General features: G+C 51.6%; 2 protein-coding genes and 1 long non-coding RNA gene across 15 annotated transcripts in view; 1 reads left to right on the plus strand and 2 right to left on the minus strand.

Annotated features, from left to right (window-relative positions):
* Nucleotides 1-1,755: 1,755 nt before the first annotated feature.
* On the plus strand, nucleotides 1,756-11,608 carry PRKAB2 (protein kinase AMP-activated non-catalytic subunit beta 2). Of its 4 annotated transcripts, none has more exons than XM_028732176.2 (7): nucleotides 2,177-2,446; nucleotides 2,671-2,837; nucleotides 6,125-6,218; nucleotides 6,850-6,970; nucleotides 7,056-7,189; nucleotides 7,441-7,509; nucleotides 8,588-11,608. In XM_028732176.2, exons 1-7 carry the CDS (start codon nucleotides 2,282-2,284, stop codon nucleotides 8,663-8,665), a joined length of 828 nt encoding a protein of 275 aa, XP_028588009.2. In that variant the 5' UTR covers nucleotides 2,177-2,281; the 3' UTR covers nucleotides 8,666-11,608. The 4 variants fall into 4 exon arrangements, with proteins under 4 accessions (XP_028588004.2, XP_028588003.2, XP_028588009.2 ...); XM_028732175.2 differs by having other exon boundaries at nucleotides 11,254-11,608; XM_028732170.2 differs by lacking the exon at nucleotides 2,671-2,837 and having other exon boundaries at nucleotides 1,771-2,446.
* LOC144327731 (uncharacterized) lies at nucleotides 5,473-6,129 on the minus strand. The gene is made up of 2 exons (XR_013392801.1): nucleotides 5,993-6,129; nucleotides 5,473-5,617 (listed from the first exon to the last, which is right to left on the minus strand). It is a non-coding gene; the product is annotated as an uncharacterized LOC144327731 (long non-coding RNA).
* A 7,070-nt stretch (nucleotides 11,609-18,678) lies between the features above and the next one.
* The window catches only part of PDE4DIP (phosphodiesterase 4D interacting protein), a 91,650-nt gene continuing 88,544 nt past the window's right edge, over nucleotides 18,679-21,784 (minus strand). For all 10 annotated transcript variants that reach the window (XM_077928143.1, XM_077928144.1, XM_028732161.2 and 7 more), the window contains 2 exons: nucleotides 20,590-20,636; nucleotides 18,679-19,669 (listed from right to left, as the gene is read on the minus strand). In XM_077928143.1, the coding sequence (XP_077784269.1) occupies nucleotides 19,622-19,669; nucleotides 20,590-20,636 (95 nt within the window). In that variant the 3' untranslated portion in view covers nucleotides 18,679-19,621. The remainder of the gene's footprint in view (nucleotides 19,670-20,589; nucleotides 20,637-21,784) is intronic.

The raw sequence follows: 21,784 nt of genomic DNA on the forward strand, positions 1-21,784 counted from the left end.
AGCCGTGGATCTCAGTTTTTTGTGGTCCGGGCTGTGCCGCCGGCGATGATGTGTGATTTGATGGTGAATTTGGGCTGATCTAGTGCATAAAGCGTGAGGATCCATGAGGATCCGTTCTTGAAAACCATGTTTTTGGGCCACGGTATGGCCAGGAAGCCGTGGATCCATGATTTCTGTGGTGGATGCTGTGCCCCTGGACATGATGTGTGATTTGACAGTGAGTTTGGGTTGGCCCAATGTGAAAAGCGTGAGGATCCATGAGGATCCGTGCTTCAAACCCACGTCTTGGGGCCATGGAGTGGCCAGGAAGCCGTGGATCCATGATTTTTGTGGTGCAGGCTGTGCCCCTGGCCATGATGTGTGATTTGACGGTGAGTTTGGGTTGGCCCAATGCAGAAAGCGTGAGGATCCATGAGGATCCGTGCTTTGGAACCACGTTTTTGGGCCATGGAGTGGCCAGGAAGCCGTGGATGCTAGTCTTTTGTGGTGCAGACTGTACCCCTGGACATGATGTGTGATTTGATGGTGAGTTTGGGGTGGCCCAATGCAAAAAGCGTGAGGATCCATGAGGATTCGTGCTTCGGAACCACGTTTTTGGGCCATGGCATTGCCAGATAACCGTGGATCCGAGTTTTTTGTGGTGCAGGCTGTGCCCCTGGGAATGATGTGTGATTTGACGGTGAGTTTGGGTTGGTCCAATGCAAAAAGCGTGAGGATCCATGAGGATCCGTGCTTCGGAACCACGTTTTTGGGCCATGGAGTGGCCAGGAAGCCGTGGATCCGAGTTTTTTGTGGTGCAGGCTGTGCCCCTGGGAATGATGTGTGATTTGATAGTGAGTTTGGGTTGGCACAATGCAGAAAGCGTGAGGATCCATGAGGATCTGTGCTTTGGAACCACGTTTTTGGGCCATGGAATGGCCAGGAAGCCGTGGATCCGAGTTTTTTGTGGTGTAAGCTGTGCCCCTGGACATGATGTGTGATTTGACGGTGAGTTTGGGCTGATCTAGTGCAAAAATCATAAGGATTCATGAGGATCCGTGCTTCGGAACCACGTTTTTGGGCCAGGGCGTGGCCAGGCAGGTGTGGATCCGAGTTTTTTGTGTTGTAGGCTGTGCCCCTTACTATGATATGTGATTTGACGGTGAGTTTGGGTTGGCCCCATGCAGAAAGCGTGTGGATCCATGAAGATCCGTTCTTGAAAACCACGTTTTTGGGCCACGGTTTCGCCAGGAAGCCGTGGATGCGTGATTTCTGTGGTGGATGTTGTGCCCCTGGACATGATTTGTAATTTGAAAGTGAGTTTGGGCTGATCTAGTGCAAAAATCATGAGGATCCATGAGGATCCGTGTTTTTTAACCATGTTTTTGCGCCCCTGCGCCCCCCCGAAACAGTGGATGCGTGATTTTTTTGATGCTTTCTACAGAGTAAGACATGGTCTACAGTATCATGGTGGTTTTATTTAATTTGAATGAAAAAATCATATGAATTCACGAGGATCCATGTAGATCCGCCTTTTACCTTTTTCCGTGTTTTATTACATGTGTTTGATCGTGCTGTTCTTTGCTTGCTTGCTAAAACCTGTTTGCTTTTTATTTGCCTTTTGGCTATAACCTGTCTTTGGCTGACCAATAAATGTTAACAGTGCATATTGAAAGAGTGGCTTCAAGCCCAAAGGGTTCTGCAAGCGGCTGAACGGAGGGAAGCAGCAGCAGGGGAATGAATGCGGGCGCGCGAAGGAAGAGAAACGTCCAGCAGGGACCTTTCTGCATCCCGGGGGAAGAGGCGCCTCTCCGGCTCCTCCTCTCGCCGCCTCCCGGAGCCCCGTCCCTCGCCGGGGCCTCGGCTCTCTCTTGCGAGGGCTGGCAGTGGGGCCGCCCAGTTTCCCTTGTCGCTTCCTCACGCCTCCTCCGGACTTCCTCACTCGCCCCCCCCCGCCCCCGTTTTCTCCCGGCGGCAGAAGCAGCGGCGGCGCAATGAGGACCAGCGCCTTGAGGGGCTTCCTACGGCTGGCGGGCCTCTCCCGCGCGGCCTCCGTCCCCGAGGCCGGCACAGCCCTCCTCCTGCCCGCCGGGGTGCGCGCGGAAGGCGAGGCGGGCCTCCTCGGGAGGAGAAAGCGGCGCGGGGCGCATGCGCTCCGTGGGCGCCGCCATTTTGAGGGGGGCCCGCCGGGCCGGGGAGAGGGCGCCGGAGAGGAGGCCCTGGGCGAAGGGCGGCGGCGGCGGCAGCAGCGGCCGCCTCCTCCTCCTCCTCCTGCCCGCGGGACCCCCTTCGCCCCCCGGCCATGGGCAACACGGCGAGCGAGCGCGGGTCCGGAGAGCGTCCGGGGAGCAAGGCGCCCCGCTCGGAGGGCTCCGGGGCGGCTCCGCCGGCCAAGGAGCCCCCTCCCCACAAGATCATGGTGGGCAGCAGCGACGACCCCGCCCTCTTCAGCGCCCCCGACGCCAAGGTAGCCCTGAGGACCCGCGGCGGCGGGGGGGGGCGTCTTGCCTTCTGCCCCCCCCCGACTAGAGACCCGGCTGGGAAGCGGGGGGTGGGTGGGCGTTTCTAGCTGCTCCGAGGGAGGCCTCACGGGGGACCCCGCCATAGAGCTGAATGCAAAGGGCCGCCTCCCGGGGGCTGGAGGGGGGGGGGACCAGGGGGAAAGATGCAGCTCTTGTTTTCCTCCTGCAGCTTCCCGGGGACAAAGGTTTTGTGTCTTGGCACCATGACTTGGACGAGTCCCTCAAGCCAGCCCAGCAGGCTCGTCCCACCGTCATACGATGGACGGAGGGAGGGAAGGAAGTCTTCATCTCTGGATCCTTCAACCATTGGAGTGCCAAGATCCCTCTCATTAAAAGGTGCCTTGGCTGAAATGCTGCTCTGCCGGGGAGGAGAGCAAACACCGGCCAGAAGAGCAAGGGGGGTCTGGGAAGGAAAGGCTGTCGGGGACTGCGCATCATGGGCTTGTTAGGGCTTGGTGGCTCAGCCGGTGCAAAGCATTGTGCTCTGCTGCGATGGATGCTCTGAAGGCCTGACTTTGGTGTGTGGTGGCCCCGTGTCGTACATGGCACATTGCAAAGGTTCGAAATGCTTCACATAAAACGTATCATTAATCCTGGCAGGGTAGGGCAGTAACATCTACTTTAAGCCTACTTCAACATGCCCTTTTTTGAAAACTGAAAAAGCTGGTTTTTAAAAAATGGAACTGAGATCTACACCACCTCTTTAGCTTATGAATTCTGCTTTTAACCTAAACAGGGCGTAGACTGAGCTTGAACTGAAGACGAAGTCTATATTTTGTTTAGGAGCAGATTCGTCCACTATCTAGGCCAGGGGTCCCCAGACTTTTTAAACGGGGGGCCGGTTCACTTTCCCTCAGACACTGTTGGGGGCCGGACTATAATTTGAAAAAAATATGAATGAATTCCTATGCACACTGCACATATTTTATTTGTAGTGCACAAAAAACAGGAAAAACAATACAATATTTAAAGTGAATGATTTTAATCAACATAAACTTATATGTATTTCAACTGGGAAGTATTGCTAATGCTCGTCCCTACAACCCAGCCTACACAGGGATCTCCCTCACCCCCATGGCCCAGTCTACATGCAGGCCTTCCATGCCCCCTTCCCCACAACCCAGCTTATACATGTCTCCCTAACCCCCTTCCCCACAACCCAGCCTATGCATGTGCTTCTCTAACCTTCCCTAATCCTTAAGCCCCATCCTCACGACCCAACTTGCCCGTGTTTCTCCCTAACCCCCCCCCAGCTTGCACGCCAGTCCTCCCAACACCAAATCCCCACATGCCAGCTTGCCTGCGTGTCATCCGTCCCCACGACTCCCGACTCACTGCGGGGGCAACTCCTCTGGCACATCACAAACTCGCGGCATTGCAGGTGCGCCAGATCGGGGGATTGGAGTACCGGGCCCAGGGGGGGCGAGGTGGGTACCCTAGGAAGTGAGGGCGCGGTGCTCTGCATCGCCAGCAAGGCCCTCACGCGGGCCAGTCCTTGCTCGCTTCGTCCACCCCGGAAGGGATGTGGCGCTGACCTGGGCCTGCTCCCTTCATCTCCGATTTTCTCGCAGAGTATTCCTGGGCAGTGTTCTGAATACTTTGTCAGCATTTGGGCTAGGGTTAGACCTTTCTCCCCTCCTTCCTCGCTTCTCAGGCGCCTCAGACCCTGGTAGAGACACTGTTCCCCCCTCAAGGCTGCCCTCTCGGCCTCTGCGCCCCACAGTGGGCGGCGGCTCAGGCAGGCAGGCGGGGGGGCTGCCGACTACGCACCGCCGGCCTCCTGGGCGGGGAGATGCCCGGGTGGGGCGTGAGGAGGCTGCGATTGGGAGATGGGGTCTGGGGTCTGCGGCCCGTGGAACTGATCTAGGCATTGTGGGCTTGGTAAAACGTACAACTTTAGTCCTTTCCAAACTTGAGTGCAATCTGTGTGTCTGGTCGAGGTTTACTACAACCACTCTAGGCTTCCCTGCTAGGGTAGAGCTGCCAGCTAGAACTCTTTGTTGTCTAGAAGATTTCCTCTCATGGGCATTCAGCTCCTGAACTGAAAGCTACAGCTAAAGGATTACCCTTGTGAGATTTAGGTTCTGGCATGCAACACCCTGTGCTGTGCTTCTGTTTCAGCTTAAGGTGATGATTAATTAAATGCTAATTAGTGGGTGGAACTAACCTTTCCTCACAGGTGCTTAACTTTAACTTCTTTTACTTGGATCTATTTACTGCAACTGAGACGCTTCCCCAGCTGTCACAGGTTGTAAGAGCCCAAAGATAATGGCAGGACAGGCTGTTCTCATTTAAGCCTCCCTCCCCACCAGTACCTAAAAGGGAAGGCAAGGGATTTCTAATACATTCCAGACCTTACAGTAATTTGGAAATTTTACTGGTCTATTTCATACAATATTGTACAGAGAACAAGACTCGAGAGAAAGCTGGCATACATTGGAGGTCCCTTGAACTTGATGGGTAAAGTGTGCAGAGGGATGAACCACTGTGCCAACCGCTCACCTTAAAAACCACCCTGAAAGAATGAGGACATAAGGTTTCTCTAAAGCACCATTAAAACAGTAAAGACCACGGGGTTGCTTTGAAATAGGAGTTTAAATGTGATTAAAAAGTTTTAATGTGGCACTGAAAAACTATAAAGAAGGCACCATGTGAGCTCTGGAAAGGCTGTCCCCTAGCGGGCTCCATCATTGAGTAGGCCATCTCCTTTGTGGCCATCTCCTCTTTTCACTTGACAGTAGGATACACAATTGGGCCCCCAAAGGGGACCTTAAGATTCAGGGAGCTCTGTGTGGTGGCTCTGTGTTCTTCCAGGTAACCCAGTCTTGTGCCAGTATTGCTGTGGCATTTGACAGTACATGACAATTGCAGCTTTAGTACTTTGCTGTTCTTTTCAGGGCTCCCTGTAAATTCTGGCACAATGTAGCTCACTTATACTTTGAGTAGTTTGATTAGTTTTCTAAGTTGTCCGTTTGGTGTTTTTTTTTTTTTTTTTTGCAAGCTTTTGGGGGGCTTTTAATAGATTTTATTTCCCCATTTTTGAAAGTAATGCGTAACGTGTTTTATATTGACTATTTTTATTTCTGTTGTGTTTTTTAAAAGATTATGTATGCCACCTGGAGGACGCGGGTGGCACTGTGGGTAAAAGCCTCAGCGCCTAGGGCTTGCCGATCGAAAGGTCGGCAGTTCGAATCCCCGCAGCGGGGTGCGCTCCCGTTGCTCGGTCCCAGCGCCTGCCAACCTAGCAGTTCGAAAGCACTCCCGGGTGCAAGTAGATAAACAGGGACCGCTTTCTAGCTGGAAGGTAAACGGCGTTTCCGTGTGCGGCTCTGGCTCGCCAGAGCAGCGATGTCACGCTGGCCACATGACCCGGAAGTGTCTCCGGACAGCGCTGGCCCCTGGCCTCTTGAGTGAGATGGGCACACAACCCCAGAGTCTGGCAAGACTGGCCCGTACGGGCAGGGGTACCTTTACCTTTACCTTTATGCCACCTGGAGCTTTATGGTTATGGGGCAGGATAGAACCATAGTTGATACATGAGTGGGCAGATGGTGCTGTGAGTGGATGGATGAGGCTCTAAGCTGTTGCCTCTCACTGTGGATGATTGCTCCCTCTCCTTTTAGCCACAATGACTTTGTCGCTATTCTGGACCTTCCTGAAGGGGAGCACCAGTACAAGTTCTTTGTGGATGGCCAGTGGGTTCATGATCCCTCCGAGGTAACTCCTTTTCTTCCATGTGTCTGTCTCATATTGCTGAGAGGTCCTTCTGCACACCCACACCCCCCCGTACATTTTCAGGTGGGCTGGGCTTGACCTTGTTGCCTGCCCTGTCAGCTTAGTTCTCTGAGCCAGGGTCACATGCTGCAGGCTACTCCCCTGGGTTAACTATCAGTGCACTCTGTAGCTTCTGATAGTTAGAAGAGGCAAGCAGGACCTTCTGGCTAAAATTGCCAGTGACAAGGCCCCTGGCTTTCCTTCCAGTTTTGCTGGATTATTTTGACTGCTTCTATGATTTCTTCTCTTTTTCTTTTTTCAGGGTAGAATCCCTGGCACTTAACTGTGCTTCTGAATTTATGTACTGCTCCCCTAGTACATATTCTGACTGGCTTTTCGATGTAGTTCGTAGGTTTTAATTGAATAGTGAGACCTTGTGTTCTGCATTGCTTATATGTTACATCTACCACTACTGAGGATTTTTAAGTCTTCCTTTTTTGTAGCTGTGTTTAACCTCCTCTACACAGTTCTCCTTGCTTCACCTGGGATGTGACTTTGTTCTCTGCATATATATGTTGGGAAGGGTGGGGATTTGACCTGCGGCTGTGGCATGTACCTCTGTCTTGTTTTTCAGCCAGTGGTCACCAGTCAGATGGGGACAATTAACAATCTGATTCATGTCAGGAAGTCTGACTTCGAAGTGTTTGATGCTTTAAAGGTGGACTCCCTAGAAAGTTCAGAGACTTCCTGTCGAGGTGACTTTCTTGTGCTGTTGGTGTCAACATCCAAAATGATGGTGTTTCCTGGTTTCCTTTCTCACACTATCTTTATTTTTAATAGACCTTTCTGGCTCCCCTCCTGGAATATATGGCCAAGAAATGTATGTTTATCGACCTGAGGAGCGTTTCAAGTCCCCGCCCATTCTTCCTCCCCATCTCCTCCAAGTCATCCTTAACAAGGATACTAACATTTCGGTGAGTACCAATCCGAAGGCAGTATACAGCAAGACCTTTATAGAGGGCTCCATTGTGGGAGGTGCAGCCTTACTCTAAAGTGAGCTGTGGTTCCCAGAGTGTCTGGAGCAGGACAGGTCACACCTACCTGCTATGGGGTGTGCCCACATTGATTGGCCTCATGCGGCTAAAATTTAAGGTACATGTAAGCACCCAGTGACAGAATTAGAAATGGCTGCATAGGTGAAAAGTGATATTTCCTTCTGTTTCAGTGTGACCCAGCCCTCTTGCCGGAGCCAAACCATGTGATGCTGAACCATCTCTATGCCCTGTCAATTAAGGTAAGGCCAGGACCAGGCAGCCTTCAGTGCTTCTTCCTCTTCTTGTTCCTCCTCCTCAGAGCTTGAGGGCAATGGACTGAGTGTTCTCTCTCTTCTCTCTCATTCCTGCCATGCACGGCACCATCTTGCTAATTGCTTTACCTCCTTGCCCAGTTGTGGGTTTTAACAGTTTAGAATTCAGGGTAAGATAGCTGTGATTGAGGGAGCTGTTCAGAAAAAAAAGCATTCTTGGGGAGAAGCTGAAATGAGAGACTAAACCACTGAGCCTCTTAGGCCTGCCAATCGGAAGGTTGATGGTTTGAATCTGTGTGATGGGGTGAGCTCCTGTTGCTCTGTCTCAGTTTCTGCCAACCTAGCAGTTCGAAAGCACACCAGTTCAAGTAGATAAATAGGTACCACTGCGGCGGGAAGGTAAATGGCGTTTCTGTGCGCTCTGTTTTCTGTCACAGTGTTCTGTTGTACCAGAAGCAGTTTAATCATGCTGGCCACTTGACCCTGAAAGCTGTCTGTGGACAAGCTCCCTCGGCTTGAAAAGGGAGATGAGTGCCACACCCCATAGTCGCCTTCGACTGGACTTGTCCGTCTAGGGGTCCTTTACCTTTACCTGAAATGGAAAGCACTTCTTATGTCTGAGGCTGCCTATATCTTGTCTGCTGTTCTGCTCCAAGTGCCTCTTCTCAAATATCCCACTTTCTTCCAGCTCTTCTCAATGAGGATGGGAGCAGCCCATTTTACACTTTGAGTCTGCAAGTATTTTACTTTGGAAGAAAATTAAGGATGGGGAAAGAGGAAGGGTGAAAGTGTACAAAAACCCTCTAAGCACAAACTTTCTGCTCTAATATCTTCATTCTCTTAACCCCTGCTCAGAACTTCCCCCACCAGCCCTCTGTAAGCAGTTAGTGAGGGGTAGCCAATACCTGGTGCTCTCCAGATGTTTGGGACTACAGTTCCCATCATCTTTGACGATTGTCCATATTGGCTGGAGCTGATAGGATTTGCAGTCCAAAACATGTAGTGGAGAGCACCATGCCATGGTATTCTAGAACCCTTTAAATCCTCCTCTCTCCTTCCCTCCCAGGATGGTGTCATGGTGCTCAGTGCCACTCATCGCTACAAGAAGAAATACGTCACTACTCTCCTCTACAAGCCCATCTGAGTTGGGTCTGTCCTTGTCTCCATGGGAGCACAGGCCGCTGCTTTGTCTGCGCACATCGGAATAGAAGCAGACACAAGAGCGGGCAGTCGGCTTCTGGGCTCTTCATCAGAGGCTACTGCTCTGCATGAGATCAGTCTCTATTGGCTTTGCAGGCTGATCAAGAGCTTTCTTCCTTGATGGCTGTTTGTGACATACAAGTTGCACCTCTTTGTAGCATAAGGATATTACCAAATTTGGGGGATGCATTATCTTCTTTAGACTTATCAACCATGGGGGTGAAATGGCTTCCTCCTGGGGAATGTGAAGAAGCACTGAGCCTTCCTTTCTTGCTAACCTATCCTGGACAGCCTTTTGTAATCCCCCAAGCGTTTTCTAAGAGTAGAACAGTGTTAAGGTAGAGATCGGCTGCTCCTTATTTTACCTGGCCCTGGGAGAATTATACATTTCCTGTTCCCTTTATGTTCCAGTCATTGTTGGTTAACATAGGGCCTTTGCCAAGGGGTGCTACAATGGGGGGACCGGGACCCAGAGGATAGGTCTAGCTAGCACATGGTTACAAATCATGATGACTAGATAGAACCTCCACACTTACAAGGAGTGAGCTACTGAATCTCCGTTCCCATCAAGTGCTGCCTGTCGGTTTCCTGACAGCATCTTGTTGACCATGGTCGGAAGAAGTGTGTTGGACTACACAGACCTCTGGTCTAATGGGGCAGGGCAGTTCTTACATGCTTAACACCTACCGCTGCAGGCCTTTTATAGCCACATTCAAAATTGCAGAGTTGCTTCAGTGTGGTGCCATTTTAAACCATAAGGTGCTTGTCCTTTCCTGTGGAATCACACTGTTCTGGGGCAGTATTTTCAGTGTTGGACACTCCTGTGAAGGGCCCTTGAGTCACTCCTCATCAGAATATTTTTATTATCCAAGAAAAGAATCGGCTGTGGTCTGCAGACATATGCAAACAAATACTGTGCAGCAGGAAGTAGCTGCAATGCTAGGTGTGGAAGGTAATTGTCGCTGGAAATGTGGAGCTGCCTTGCAGTCTCAAACCAAAGGTCCATTTTGCCCAGCCAGCTGGAAGCTAATAAAGAGAGCAGGTTTATGAAGACTTTCCTCTCTTCTTTATCCCCAGAATCAAAGGCATATTGCATCTGAATGTTGAGGCTGTTTTAAGATGTCTTGGGTAATAGTTACTTAATATTTACATTCATTGGAATTGGCTTTTCCTGCCTATTTCTAGCCCTCAACTGCTGGGGAGAGCCAGGCTACTGCCTTCACACTACACCTGTTTTGGGAAGACCATCAAATCTTACAATGGAACTTGGTGTGACCTGTAGTTGGCCAACTCCCTTTCCCTAACACATTAGCTTAGCGGTCATTTTGACATATATTTGTGTGTGTTTTAAGAGTGAATTTTATATGGGCATGGAAAAAAGTCCTGAGATACCTGACATTTCTCTGGCGGCTAGCACATCTCTTAGGATCTTGAGAATCACAGTTTTGACTTACTGTTGTCTTAAACATTTTCTAGCCTTCAAAACAGTGGATATTTGGGGGTGGGGAAATGAGTGAATTAGATGCTTTAAGAAATATTCTTACCCAGTGCTGTTGTTCTGGGCACTGGACTGTCTCGCCAGAGTGGTGCATGCTCTGGTTATCTCCCGCTTGGACTACTGCAATGCGCTCTATGTGGGGCTATCTTTGAAGGTGACTCGGAAACTACAACTAATCCAGAATGCGGCAGCTAGACTGGTGACTGGGGGCGGCCGCCAAGACCACATAACACCGGTCTTGAAAGACCTACATTGGCTCCCAGTACGTTTCCGAGCACAATTCAAAGTGCTGGTGTTGACCTTTAAAGCCTAAACGGCCTCGGCCCAGTATACCTGAAGGAGCGTCTCCACCCCCATCATTCAGCCCGGACACTGAGGTCCAGCGCCGAGGGCCTTCTGGCGGTTCCCTCATTGCGAGAAGCAAAGCTACAGGGAACCAGGCAGAGGGCCTTCTCGGTAGTGGCGCCAACCCTGTGGAACGCCCTTCCAGCAGATGTCAAAGCGATAAACAACTACCTGACATTCAGAAGACATCTTAAGGCAGCCCTGTTCAGGGAAGTTTTTAACGTGTGATATTTTACTGTATTTTTGGGTTCTATGGAAGCCGCCCAGAGTGGCTGGGGAGGCCCAGCCAGATGGGCGGGGTATAAATAATAAATTATTATTATTATTATTATTATTATTATTATTATTATTATTATTATTATTATTATTATTATTATACGCAAGCAGCATTAAGTTAGTAGTCACTTGGACCATGCTGTCGGCTCAGATTGTCATGTGGAGAGAAGTGCAGAAATGCAGGAAGAGAATAGAAGAGCTGAGGTGAACTAATCTGTGTCTTGCTTAAGCAGTTAAGTAAGTTGTTTTGCATCAAGAAGGATTTGAGGAGAGACAGCTCCTTTTATAGCATGCAAATACCCTTCCCTGTTGGGTGGTGAGAGGCAGATGATGTCAGCATCTCCAAATAACCGGGGGGGGGGGGGCGAGATAATGGAGTTTAATATTCAGCCTGATCCTTTTCCTCTTCACAGCAGGAGGTCCTGGCTGAGCATGGGGAGCCACAGGGAGCACCTGCACAGGATACTGTTCCTTTTAATGTATTACAGATACTTGCAATATAGAATGGGTGTGTGGTGCTCTTCCAAGTGTTCCTGTTGATGGCAGCTTGTATGGGGTAAGAGGAACCAGTTTTCCCTTTACCATGAAAAAGTGTCGTCAGAGAGACTTTGGAGGGTCATCCCAGAATCTACATTGACCCCTTTCCCATCAGGGGCATAGTCCAGTTTTAATTTATTGTGTACAGAAACTGAAGATTTTTTTTCATTGAAATGTAACTTTAATAAAAATTTATGCACGTTATTAAATGGAAAACAGGCTTGGTGCTGAGTCTCTTGTTGTGGTTCTTACTAGCTTGGACGTGGAGTGGGGGGGGGGGCAATGTCTCATGTTTGCTCCTGTGGTGGAAAAGTGACTAGAAGCAAGCAAAGTCATGGCTTCATAGATTTATGGCCTTTATAGGGATTGTGGGGAGCCCCTGAGATCTGGAGACGTTGGCTGTCCAGCTGTGTGTATGCAGCCCCATGCCCCCAGCAAACCCACTTACCATATTTTTCGCCCTATAGGACGCACTTTTTCCCCTCCAAAAATGAAGGGGAAATGTGTGTGCGTCCTATGGGGCGAATGCAGGCTTCAGGAAGCTATCCCCCCAGCCCGGCAAGCTCCCAGACCTGTTCTGGGGGCTGGGGTTGGGGGAAGCTCGGGCTTCCCCTGCCCCAGCCCCGCGCCTGGGGGGGGGGAATAAAAAAAATATTTTTAAAATAAAGTGAGTGGCGGGGGAGGTGGCCGGGCGACGAGCTGGCGGGGCGGGCAGGTGGGCGAGGGAGGGAGGGGGCCTTGTGGCTCGGCTCCCTCAGCCCCAGCGCTTTCTGTTATTGTTCCTGAAAATCCCGCTCGGCTAGGCTGCACAGGCTTCTCTTTGCCAAGGCAGCCTCGGGCTGGGGCTGCGAGCAAGCAGCACGAGTCGAGCACCGAGCGGAGCGAACCTCAGCCTGGCGCGCGTCTCAGCGCGTGCGGCGGGGGAAAGTGCTGCTTGCTCCCTGCCACGGGATGGCGGAGGGCAGGAGGGGGAAGAGGGAATTCCCAAGTTATGGGCGACTTTCGGGAGCATGCCTCCCATCAGCCAGAGAGAGAGAGTGTGTGTGTGAGATGCCAGCTGCGGGTCTGCGCTCTCTGCGGGGACTGGGGCGTGGCGGCCCCGATCCTCCGTGCCATGCACGGCGGGGGAAGCTGGGGGCTCGCGGGCGGGGCTGTCCAACGAGATCGCCCGTTTGCTGCGGAGGAAGCGCCTTTCCCCCAGGCTCCCCATCGCCGATCCCCATGAGCAGGCGAGCAAGCTTTGGGTTGCCCTTGGCGAAGTTCAGCCACAGTTTAAACGTCTCCCCCGGTGGCCCGCTGGATGCCCCCTCGGTGGCGGCTGCTTCCTCTCCCGGTGGGAAGGTTGTGAGCCACCCAGAGGGGATGGGCGAGCGGGCCAGTGCCTGTTGCTAGCTTGGCCTCTCTCTCTCCCACCCGCCGAGGCAAAGGGAAGCGAGCTGTGCCTTGCACGCCCTCCAGCTCCCAGAGGGCTACAGAAGAGGGTGCAAAGGCGGCAGGTCCCCGCACAAGTAACAGCAGCCGCTTCCTCTCGCCGGGCCCCACCGGCCGCCCAGGCGGATCCTTCCTGTCGCGCCACCCCCAGAAAGGCAGCGGGCGGGCAGGGACGCTTCCCGGAAAGAGCTGCCTCCCACGCTTTGTCTCAGAGACGTAGCATGGAGGATTGGGCCCAGCAGAGATACTTGGAAAAGGAGTGTGTATCTGAAGGAGTGGTATCTGAAGAAGTGTGCATGCACACGAAAGCTCATACCAAGAACTAACTTAGTTGGTCTTTAAGGTGCTACTGGAAGGAATTTTTTTTGTTTTGACTATGGCAGACCAACACGGCTACCTATCTGTAATTGGAAAAGGAGAGTAACCCTGGCTGCTTGTGCAAGGGCCCGGGGGATCCCGATTGTGCTCTATCCAGTTAAGAGCACAAGTATGGAGCAGCTGCGCCTGTAGGGATCAAACACTGTTTTCTCTTCTACTTCGATCTTGCTCTCTTAGTAGTCTTGCTTGTCCCAGTCAAATGGCATGACACATGCAGGCTTCAGTTGGCCGCAAGGTACTGTATTGCCCGGCTGTGGACTTTGGAGTTCAGAGAGGGAGCCAGTGCTCTCTGGGTCCTCAGCCGCCTTATTCCACCAGCTAGAGATGAGTGCGCGCAGCTTCGGCATCGCTCTGGCTCCCGTTCTGGGGGCTGGGGTCAGGGAAGCTCGGGCTTCCCCCGCGCCTGGGGAAACCCCCCCCCTTTATCCCCCCCCAATCTAGGTGCGTCCTATGGGCCGGTGCGTCCTATAGGGCGAAAAATACGGTATGTGCATCAGTGTAAGTGGCTCCAAAGGCTAAAATTACCCCTCCAAGGATGTGGCTCAAAATTTGCTCCTTTAGAGGGAGCGCAACTCCACCCAAAACAGATTGGCGCTGCTCACTGCTTGCCAATAATGCCTCTGCTGTACCTGGGTTGAGTTTTAGCTTCTGGACCCTCAGCAAGTCCATTATCCACCCTAGACACTGCCTCAGAAGGGTCCTGCCTTGTCTCTTTCTACCTGGCTTTGGGCGGGGCCTGACAGGCTTCACAAGCGCTGTGGCTGCTGGTCAGGCCTGCCGGGGAGTGGGCCCCAGCCAACAGAATGTCTGGGGCAGGTTCCACGGGGGGATGCGCTGGGACACCTGATCTCAGTCATCAAGGGTAGGAGGAGGAGTTATGCTAAGATCAGACCATGTCATTACCGAGGAGGCAGGTTTAGTCGTTGTTTGAGGACTATCCCTGCCTCCGGGTCTGGTCTTGACCGGATGGATCAACCCACATGACCTGAAGGTGCTGCTGTGCAATGCCAGGTCCGTGACTCATAAAACCACTGCCATCCATGACTTGATCGTGGATGGAGGACTTGACCTGGCATGTGTGACAGAGACTTGGTTGGATGAAGCAGATGGGCCTGTTCTTGCCGCTGCTTGTCCACCAGGTTTCTTGTACACACAGCAACCCAGGTCATATGGGCCGGGGGGGGGGGGGTTGCAGTGATTTTTAAGAAGTCACTGGTTTACACCGGGCATCATATTGGGAAGACCCAGTTCTCTGGGTGCATGTTCTGGAAGTTGGGCAATAGGGGCAGTACAGGATTCCTTTTGGTGTACCTGTTAGTGTACCTGCTCCATGATTGCAGTCATGGGATTGTTGTTTCACATGACGGTATATGTTTTGACTCCACAGAGTGGGAAGTGACAGAAACAGGATATTTGTGTTACTGTGTTCCGTGAAGTGGGACTATTGTCCTTTGTCCTTTTTCTCTTTGCTGTCTGATGCTAGAGAGAGAGGGAGCCATGTTGCAGTGCTCTGTATGTGTTTATATGCAAATAAAGCAGATTAGCCAAAATTCTGAGTTGCTGAGCTCTGTTACACAAACTGCGAACGCTCTGCAGATCCCTAAGTGTGCCAATGTCTGTTGGCATCGGTCGCTGTGATGTTTGGGCAGAAGAAAGCTTTTGACACTCCCGAACGAAAGACCAGGAGGGTGAGAACTTGCCAGTTGGGCATGTGTCTCTGCCAGGGTCCTACTTGAGTGTAGGACGAGCTCCTGACAGTACCAACCTCCCCACTGCACCAAGGATTCCCTGCCCGAGCTGCTTCAGGTCGTGGCAGATGTTCTCCTGGGGACACCTAGTTTGGTTGTCCTAGGGGATTTTAAAATCCATGCCAACACGACCTTACAAGGGGCTGCTTGGGACTTTGTGGAAAGCATGGCCTCCATGGGGCTGTCCCTGAATGAGTTTGGTCCAACTCATAGTCGCGGACATACCTTAGACCTGGTGTTCACCTCTATGGATGTTGGTGATCTGACACTAAGTAAAAGCGAAACAAAAGAAGTGCCATGGTCAGATCACTTCCAGGTGCAACTGGACTTCTCCACGACCCTTCCCCTCTGCAGGGAGGTGGGACCAATTTGGATGGTCTGCCCCCGCCACTTAATTGATTCAAATGGTTTCCAGAGAGTGGTAGTGGATGCTTTATCCCATTTTGATGGCCTTTCAACTGATTACCTGGTGGCCCGCTGAACCAGTGCTATTGACTGTCTGGCTCCAAAGCGCCCTCTCTGATTGCATGAAGCCTGGACAGCCCCGTGGTTTTCCCAGGAGCTGAGGGCAATGAAACAATTTTTGGGAAGGCTAGAGCGCCGGTGGCGGAAAACTCATTCTGAATCAGATCAGACATGGATTAGAGCTCAGCGTCGAGCCTACCAAGTGGTGATAGCGACAGCAAAGAGGACTTTCTTCACCGCCTCTATGGCATCTGCAGAAAATAGCAGCAGGAAACTCTTTCAGGTGGTTCGCAATTTAACAGAATCACCTTTGACATCGGGGCCTGGTAAAGACCCCAAGATCTCCTGCAACGATTTTGCAAAGTTTTTTGCAGATAAAGTCTCTCAGATTCGGAAAGAGGTGGACTCCACCGTGGGAGCAGGGCAGGGGTGGGAGACTGCTAAGAGTCCTGTCTAGTCGAGTTGCATGGGATCAATTCCAATCTGTTACCTCCAAGGATGTGGACAGGCTGCTTGGACGAGTGAAACCAACCACCTGATCTCCTTGATCCTTGCCCATCCTGGCTAGTAAAAGTGGGCTGGGAAGGGCTGGGCAGTGGGCTCTGTGGGGTGGTGAATGCTTCCCTCTGTGAGGGAGCCTTCCCAGACCTGCTGAAAGAGGCAGTCATTAAACCTTAAATTCTTCAACATCTTTAGACCTGGCCAATATGGCCAACTATTGCCCGGTCTCACAATATTCCATACTTGTGTAAGGTGATTGAGCTGGTGGTCGCTGAACAACTCCAGGCATGTCTGAAGGATGCAGACCATTTGGATCCCTTCCAGTCGGGATTCAGGTCTCACCATGGGGCTGAAACTGCCTTGGTCATTCTGGTCGATGATCTCCGGCGGGCTGGGGACAAAGGTGAAAGCTGTTTCCTAGTTCTGCTGGATCTCTCAGCGGCCTTTGATACCATCAACCATGACATCCTTCTAGACTGTCTAGAGAAGCTGGGGGCACTGTTATACAGTGGTTCCGCTCCTCCCTCCTGGGCCGTGTCCAGAAAGTGGTGTGGGGGATGAGTGTTCGGACCCCTGGGCTCTCACTTGTGGGGTGCCTCAGAGTTCTGTCCTCTCCCCCATGCTTTTCAACATCTACATGCAGCCGCTGGGAGAGATCATCAGTGGGGTTGGGGATGATACCCAGCTCTACCTCTCTTTCAAATTGGAACCTGTGAAGGCGGTGAAGGTCCTGTGTGAGCGTCTGGGGGCGGTTGGAGGATGGATGGCGGCTAACAGAATGAGGTTGAATCCTGACAAGACAGAAGTACTGTTTTGGGGGGATGGGGTGGTCAGGTGTGGAGGACTCCTTGGTCCTGAATGGGGTAACTGTGCCCCTGAAGGAGCAGGTGCGCAGCCTGAGAGTCATTTTGGACTCACAGCTGTCCATGGAGGCGCAGGTCAATTCTGTATCCAGGTCAGCTGTCTACCAGCACCATCTGATACGCAGGCTGAGACCCTCCCTACCTGCGGACTGTCTCGCCAGAATGGTGCATGCTCTAGTTATCTCCCGCTTGGATTACTGCAATGCGCTCCATGTGGGACTACCTTTGAAGGTGACCTGTAAACTACAACTAATCAATTATGTGGCAGCTAGACTGGTGACTGGGAGTGGCCACCCCAGACAACACAACACTTGAAAGACCTACATTGTCTCCCATTACGTTTCCGAGCACAATTCAAAGTGATGGTGCTGACCTTTCAAGCCCTAAATGGCCTCAAAGGCCCAGTATACCTGAAGGAGCGTCTCCACCCCCATCGTTCTGCCCGGACACTGAGGTCCAGCTCCAAGGGCCTTCTGGCAGCTCCCTCACTGCGAGAAGCGAAGTTACAGGGAGCCAGGCAGAGGGCCTTCTCAGTTTGCTCTGTGGAAGGCCTTCCCATCAAATGTCAAAGAAATAAACAACTATGTGACATTTAGAAGACAACTGAAGGCAGATTCCCTGTTCAGGGAAGTTTTAAATGACTGATGTCTTGATGTATTTCTTATCATTTGCTGGAAGCCACCCAGATGGGCAGGGTAGAAATTGGTTGTTGTTCTCTCCTGAATCTGATGAAAATAAGAAATGGAACTGAGTGTCATCATCACTGTACTGATACATTATTCCAGATTCTAAGATGACTCAAGTAGTTGTGGGTGGGTGCTAAAGTGGAGAGACCCCACAGGAGCTCATACCATGGGGGGGGGGGGCAGGCTGTAGTCTCCCAGCACCGTATCAGCTAGCCAAGAATGAACAGAACCACTTCCTTATGGCGCTTTCAGCTCCCAGTCTGGACATGGACATGTTTAGGGGAGCGTGTTTGGAAGCACAGGGGGTGCCAGAAGTATGATGCTGAATGGAAGGGAGGGAGGTGCTGAATTTTGGCATCGCACAAGATGCTGCTGAAATTTGACCACAAGGTCCACCACTGCTGGACAGCACATCCAGAAGGAAACTCATCGAAAGCTCCTGAGGTCCAGGTAAATCAAGAAATTTCCTTTCTCCTGTACTGCCAGCAGATATCATCCATCCAGGTAGCCAAGGCACTTTGTGGCAAAACCAGACCAAAAGCACCAGGGCTGCTTAAGACATTTTTGCTGCATGAGGTGAACCAGAAAATGCCCCTCCTGTCCCACTGCCATGCAACCTGACTAGGACCAAGTGATAAGTGACCAAGGTTTTATCTGAAATTTTCTCTCTCTCCTGGGTAAGGCTGTTAGGATTGCAGCCCAGACCTCCCAACATCTGCATCTGCCTGAACTAAAGAGTGGTTGTGAACATGTGTAATAGTCCTCCTCAATGTCAGCTGAGAGCTGCCAGGTAAAACTCTGCAGTTGCACTCATAAAAAGACCTGTAGCAGCAGCCCAGTGCATGGAGCTGGTGGCCGAGTCATCAGGAAAGAAGGCTGCAATCCTGGGTGCAAGAGGGTGTTGGCAAGCAGCAGGGAGAGAGAAGGGCTGTGGAACAGGCAGGCAGTTTTGCCGGGACTCGGAGAGGCTAGAGCCACCCCTCTGTCTTCTCCCACTGCAGCGGCTGCCTCACCAAGTCTTGTGGCAGCTCTGGTCCTGTGATGCCCAATTGACATCCAGCTCAGTAGCTATCTGGAGCTGTGTTAAATCCATTAGCTCCTGCAGGAAATAGAACTGAGGTAACTCTTTAATTTAGCGGCTCCTAGAAAAGGTTCAGGGACTGGCCCAGGCCCGTCTCGCACTGCGAGCAAAGATGCAACTTGTCCGTTTCCATCATAGACAAACTCCATTCACTTTTTAAAAAAGTTTTATTGGGAATTCAAATAATACAAAGAAAACATGGTTCATGTTTTTCAATAAATTTAAGCAAAGCCAACTTTCATTTCTCCCCATCCCTTAGAGCCCTTCTTAACAGCATACAGACTATAGTAAGGACTCTTTAATCCTTTCACAATTAGTTGTGTGCATTATATGTAAACTGGTGTTACCTGTTCCAGGTAAGCAACAGTCACAAGAAGTCTTGCAGAAGGTGACTTGAGATACACACCAGAAAACAGCCTAGGGGCTGATGGGGCTGGCTTTGAGTTCAGAAGTAACTTCAGAAGATGAAAATTAGTAGCTGAAGAGTCAAATGTTGCCGGGGCCAAGGGAGCCTTGCTCGCTCTCCCCTTTTCCCAGTAATTCAGCATAATTACATTTTCAAATAATATATCTCAAGGCCGTACTTCTCTGGAGCAAGGAAAGCATTGCCTTACATTCTACACCCTGATTTACAGCAACATGCACAGGAGAATGCTAGAAGCGGCTGAGCCTCAGCCAGCCAGCCTCACAGAGTCAGACGAGCGCAGCTTCGGATGAAGCCACATTTAGAGCACTCCTTTTTTTTCCAGACAGCAGCATTTATAGCAGTAGTCTATTTTTAGTACAGCGTTGCACTTTTGGCTGGATCATTTCCAGGCAAATTGCAGCCTGATCCCTCGCAGCAGTCACTCCAGAGCACACACAGGCAGTGGTCGGGAGCAGCTTGACCCTGAAGGAGATGGAGTTGGCAAGTCAGGCAGTGGTTGGGTTCCAGGACAAATCCTAAAAGTCAGGGCTTGCTGGACCATGGAGAGCTGCCGGTCTGGGGCAGGGTCATTTTCTGATGCCTGGGTTTGGGTGATGAACTGTAATGGAATTTCGTTTTCTTCCACCTGCTTCTGGCACTTGAGCTGCTCGGTTTCCTTCTTCGCTCATGCAAGAACACGGTCACAGGATGGAAGAGGCTGGGGGGAGATCCCCTAGAGAGGATAGTGCACAAAGCAGAGGTCTAAGAACGGGGTTAACTCCCTCCCTCTCATCCTTCTGCTTAACCCTACCCTACCATGCAGTGGGGACAAGGAGCTCTGAGGGCTCTAAAGGGCAGGAGTGGTACACTGGTGCCATGGGACAATATCTTTTGCAACACCAACTTTGAATTGAAATCCATGGCTGCAAATGGTGGGGAGTACACACGACCACTGCTGACTACAAAACGGGCTTGGGGGCCCCTATATTCTGGGTACAAGGCTGCTTAGCCCACATGAAAGCCAGGGACCAGCACTATCTCAGCGGGTGTGGAGAGCGGAACAGGACCTCCTCCCTCTAAGCTGGGGATAGTCTGGATTTGACAGGCAATAAGGCGTTTGTGCAGCAGGTTAAAGGTGCTCCCCAACAGTCTGGAGAAGAGGCAGCGTCTCTCTTCCTTGGAGTAGCAGAAAAAGAAGCAGCACACGAGTGACAACCTGGTTTTAGGACTTTCTCAGCTGCTGTTCCTCACAGTTCTTTCCCAGCTTCTATGATTATCTTGGAGAATTTGCTGGCCTGGAGCAGGCAGGGAGGGTGGTAAACTGTACAAAAGTCCTTGAAAGTAGGAAAAAGTCTGAGTGTTTCTCTCCCCATTATGGGGATGCCTTTTTTCAAGAACATGAGCCTGGGGGTGGTGACCCCGTGACCCAGGGGCCAACACCTGTGTGGGTAGTTAAGAAGTGTGAAAGAGTTTGTAGCCTTGCACAAGAAAGAGGGACAGCAGTGGAGTAAGGCCTTTGGAGCAAGCCCTGTGGTGCTCAACAGCAACGCCACCACGACTTGTAGGCCAAGTGAACTCTGGCCTAGCTAGGCCTGCATTCCTCTGTGGCCTCCTGGCTCACCTGTAAGTGCAGGTAAGTGGGCTTGGACTTACCTCCAGGTTCATCCTTGCTTTCCTCAGCACATCGTATGTCCTTGTCACTGTAAGCAAAGTAACAATCAGGCTTGTCTCTGAACATTTCCTCCCTGACCCCTTCATCGCTTTTCCTTCATTGCCCAGGCACCTTGTGAGATTTCCCTGAGGGCAGTGGGGGGCCGGCCAGCTACGCAGAGGCCCAATGTGCCTTACTGCTTTTGGCAGCAGTGCTGTAAGTCAAAGAACCCAGGGCTGTGGGGAGCAGAGCCCAGTGCCCTGATGGGGATGCATGCACCTGTATGTGCTCTGCATGCGTGTGCATGTGAGAATGCACAGGACAGTAGCCAGCCCACTACTAGGATACAGCCCCAAGTCAAAGAAAACAATGTCTGTGACATGTAATAACAATAGCTTATGCAGTGGGGCTGGGAAGACTTTATCAAACATACCATTAGAACTAGGCAGGCATTTGAGTCAAGGCACTCCCTGAGCTAGGGACGCGGGTGGCGCTGTGGGTAAAAGCCTCAGCGCCTAGGGCTTGCCGATCAAAAGGTCGGCGGTTCGAATCCCCGCGGTGGGGTGCGCTCCCGTTGTTCGGTCCCAGCGCCTGCCAACCTAGCAGTTCGAAAGCACCTTCGGGTGCAAGTAGATAAATAGGGACCGCTTACTAGCGGGAAGGTAAATGGTGTTTCCGTGTGCGGCTCTGGCTCGCCAGAGCAGCAATGTCACGCTGGCCACGTGACCCGGAAGTGTCTCCGGACAGCGCTGGCCCTCGGCCTCTTGAGTGAGATGGGTGCACAACCCTAGAGTCTGGCAAGACTGGCCCGTACGGGCAGGGGTACCTTTACCTTTTTACTCCCTGAGCACCTCTGCTCCGATTACTGGGAACAGAATTGAGGCCGGCACACAGCCCAGGAGCAGGCGCCTCTGCTCCCTCTGCCCCATGACAAGCACCCAGATGTGGGAGGCCGTGGAGGAAAAGGCCCTCCAGACTTCTCGAGTCTTTGATTGTAATTTCCTGAACCCCCCCAAGTACTTCTGAGGCAAAAAGGAGGGCAATCACCCATTCCTATTTTTAATTACAAGGATGTAAACTTGTAGTGTAAACTTGTAGTTTTCTTCCTCTCCACTCCCTTCCTGCCCCAAAACAAGACCCAGCATTGTTTTCTGGTTGCTGTGGATTCAGCTGCAAAGAGGGCAGGAGGACCCTAAG

Source organism: Podarcis muralis, chromosome 5 (genome assembly GCF_964188315.1).
Source record: "Podarcis muralis chromosome 5, rPodMur119.hap1.1, whole genome shotgun sequence".
NCBI classification, from domain to species: domain Eukaryota; kingdom Metazoa; phylum Chordata; class Lepidosauria; order Squamata; family Lacertidae; genus Podarcis; species Podarcis muralis.

Bases quoted from the DNA above. Each gene is read 5' to 3' on its own strand.
- PRKAB2 (XM_028732170.2), top strand. From the start codon at position 1,974: ATGAGGACCAGCGCCTTGAGGGGCTTCCTACGGCTGGCGGGCCTCTCC. The intron at 6,971-7,055 runs GTGACTTTCTTG...TATTTTTAATAG, and splicing joins TTCAGAGACTTCCTGTCGAG to ACCTTTCTGGCTCCCCTCCT. The intron at 7,510-8,587 runs GTAAGGCCAGGA...CTTCCCTCCCAG, and splicing joins TCTATGCCCTGTCAATTAAG to GATGGTGTCATGGTGCTCAG.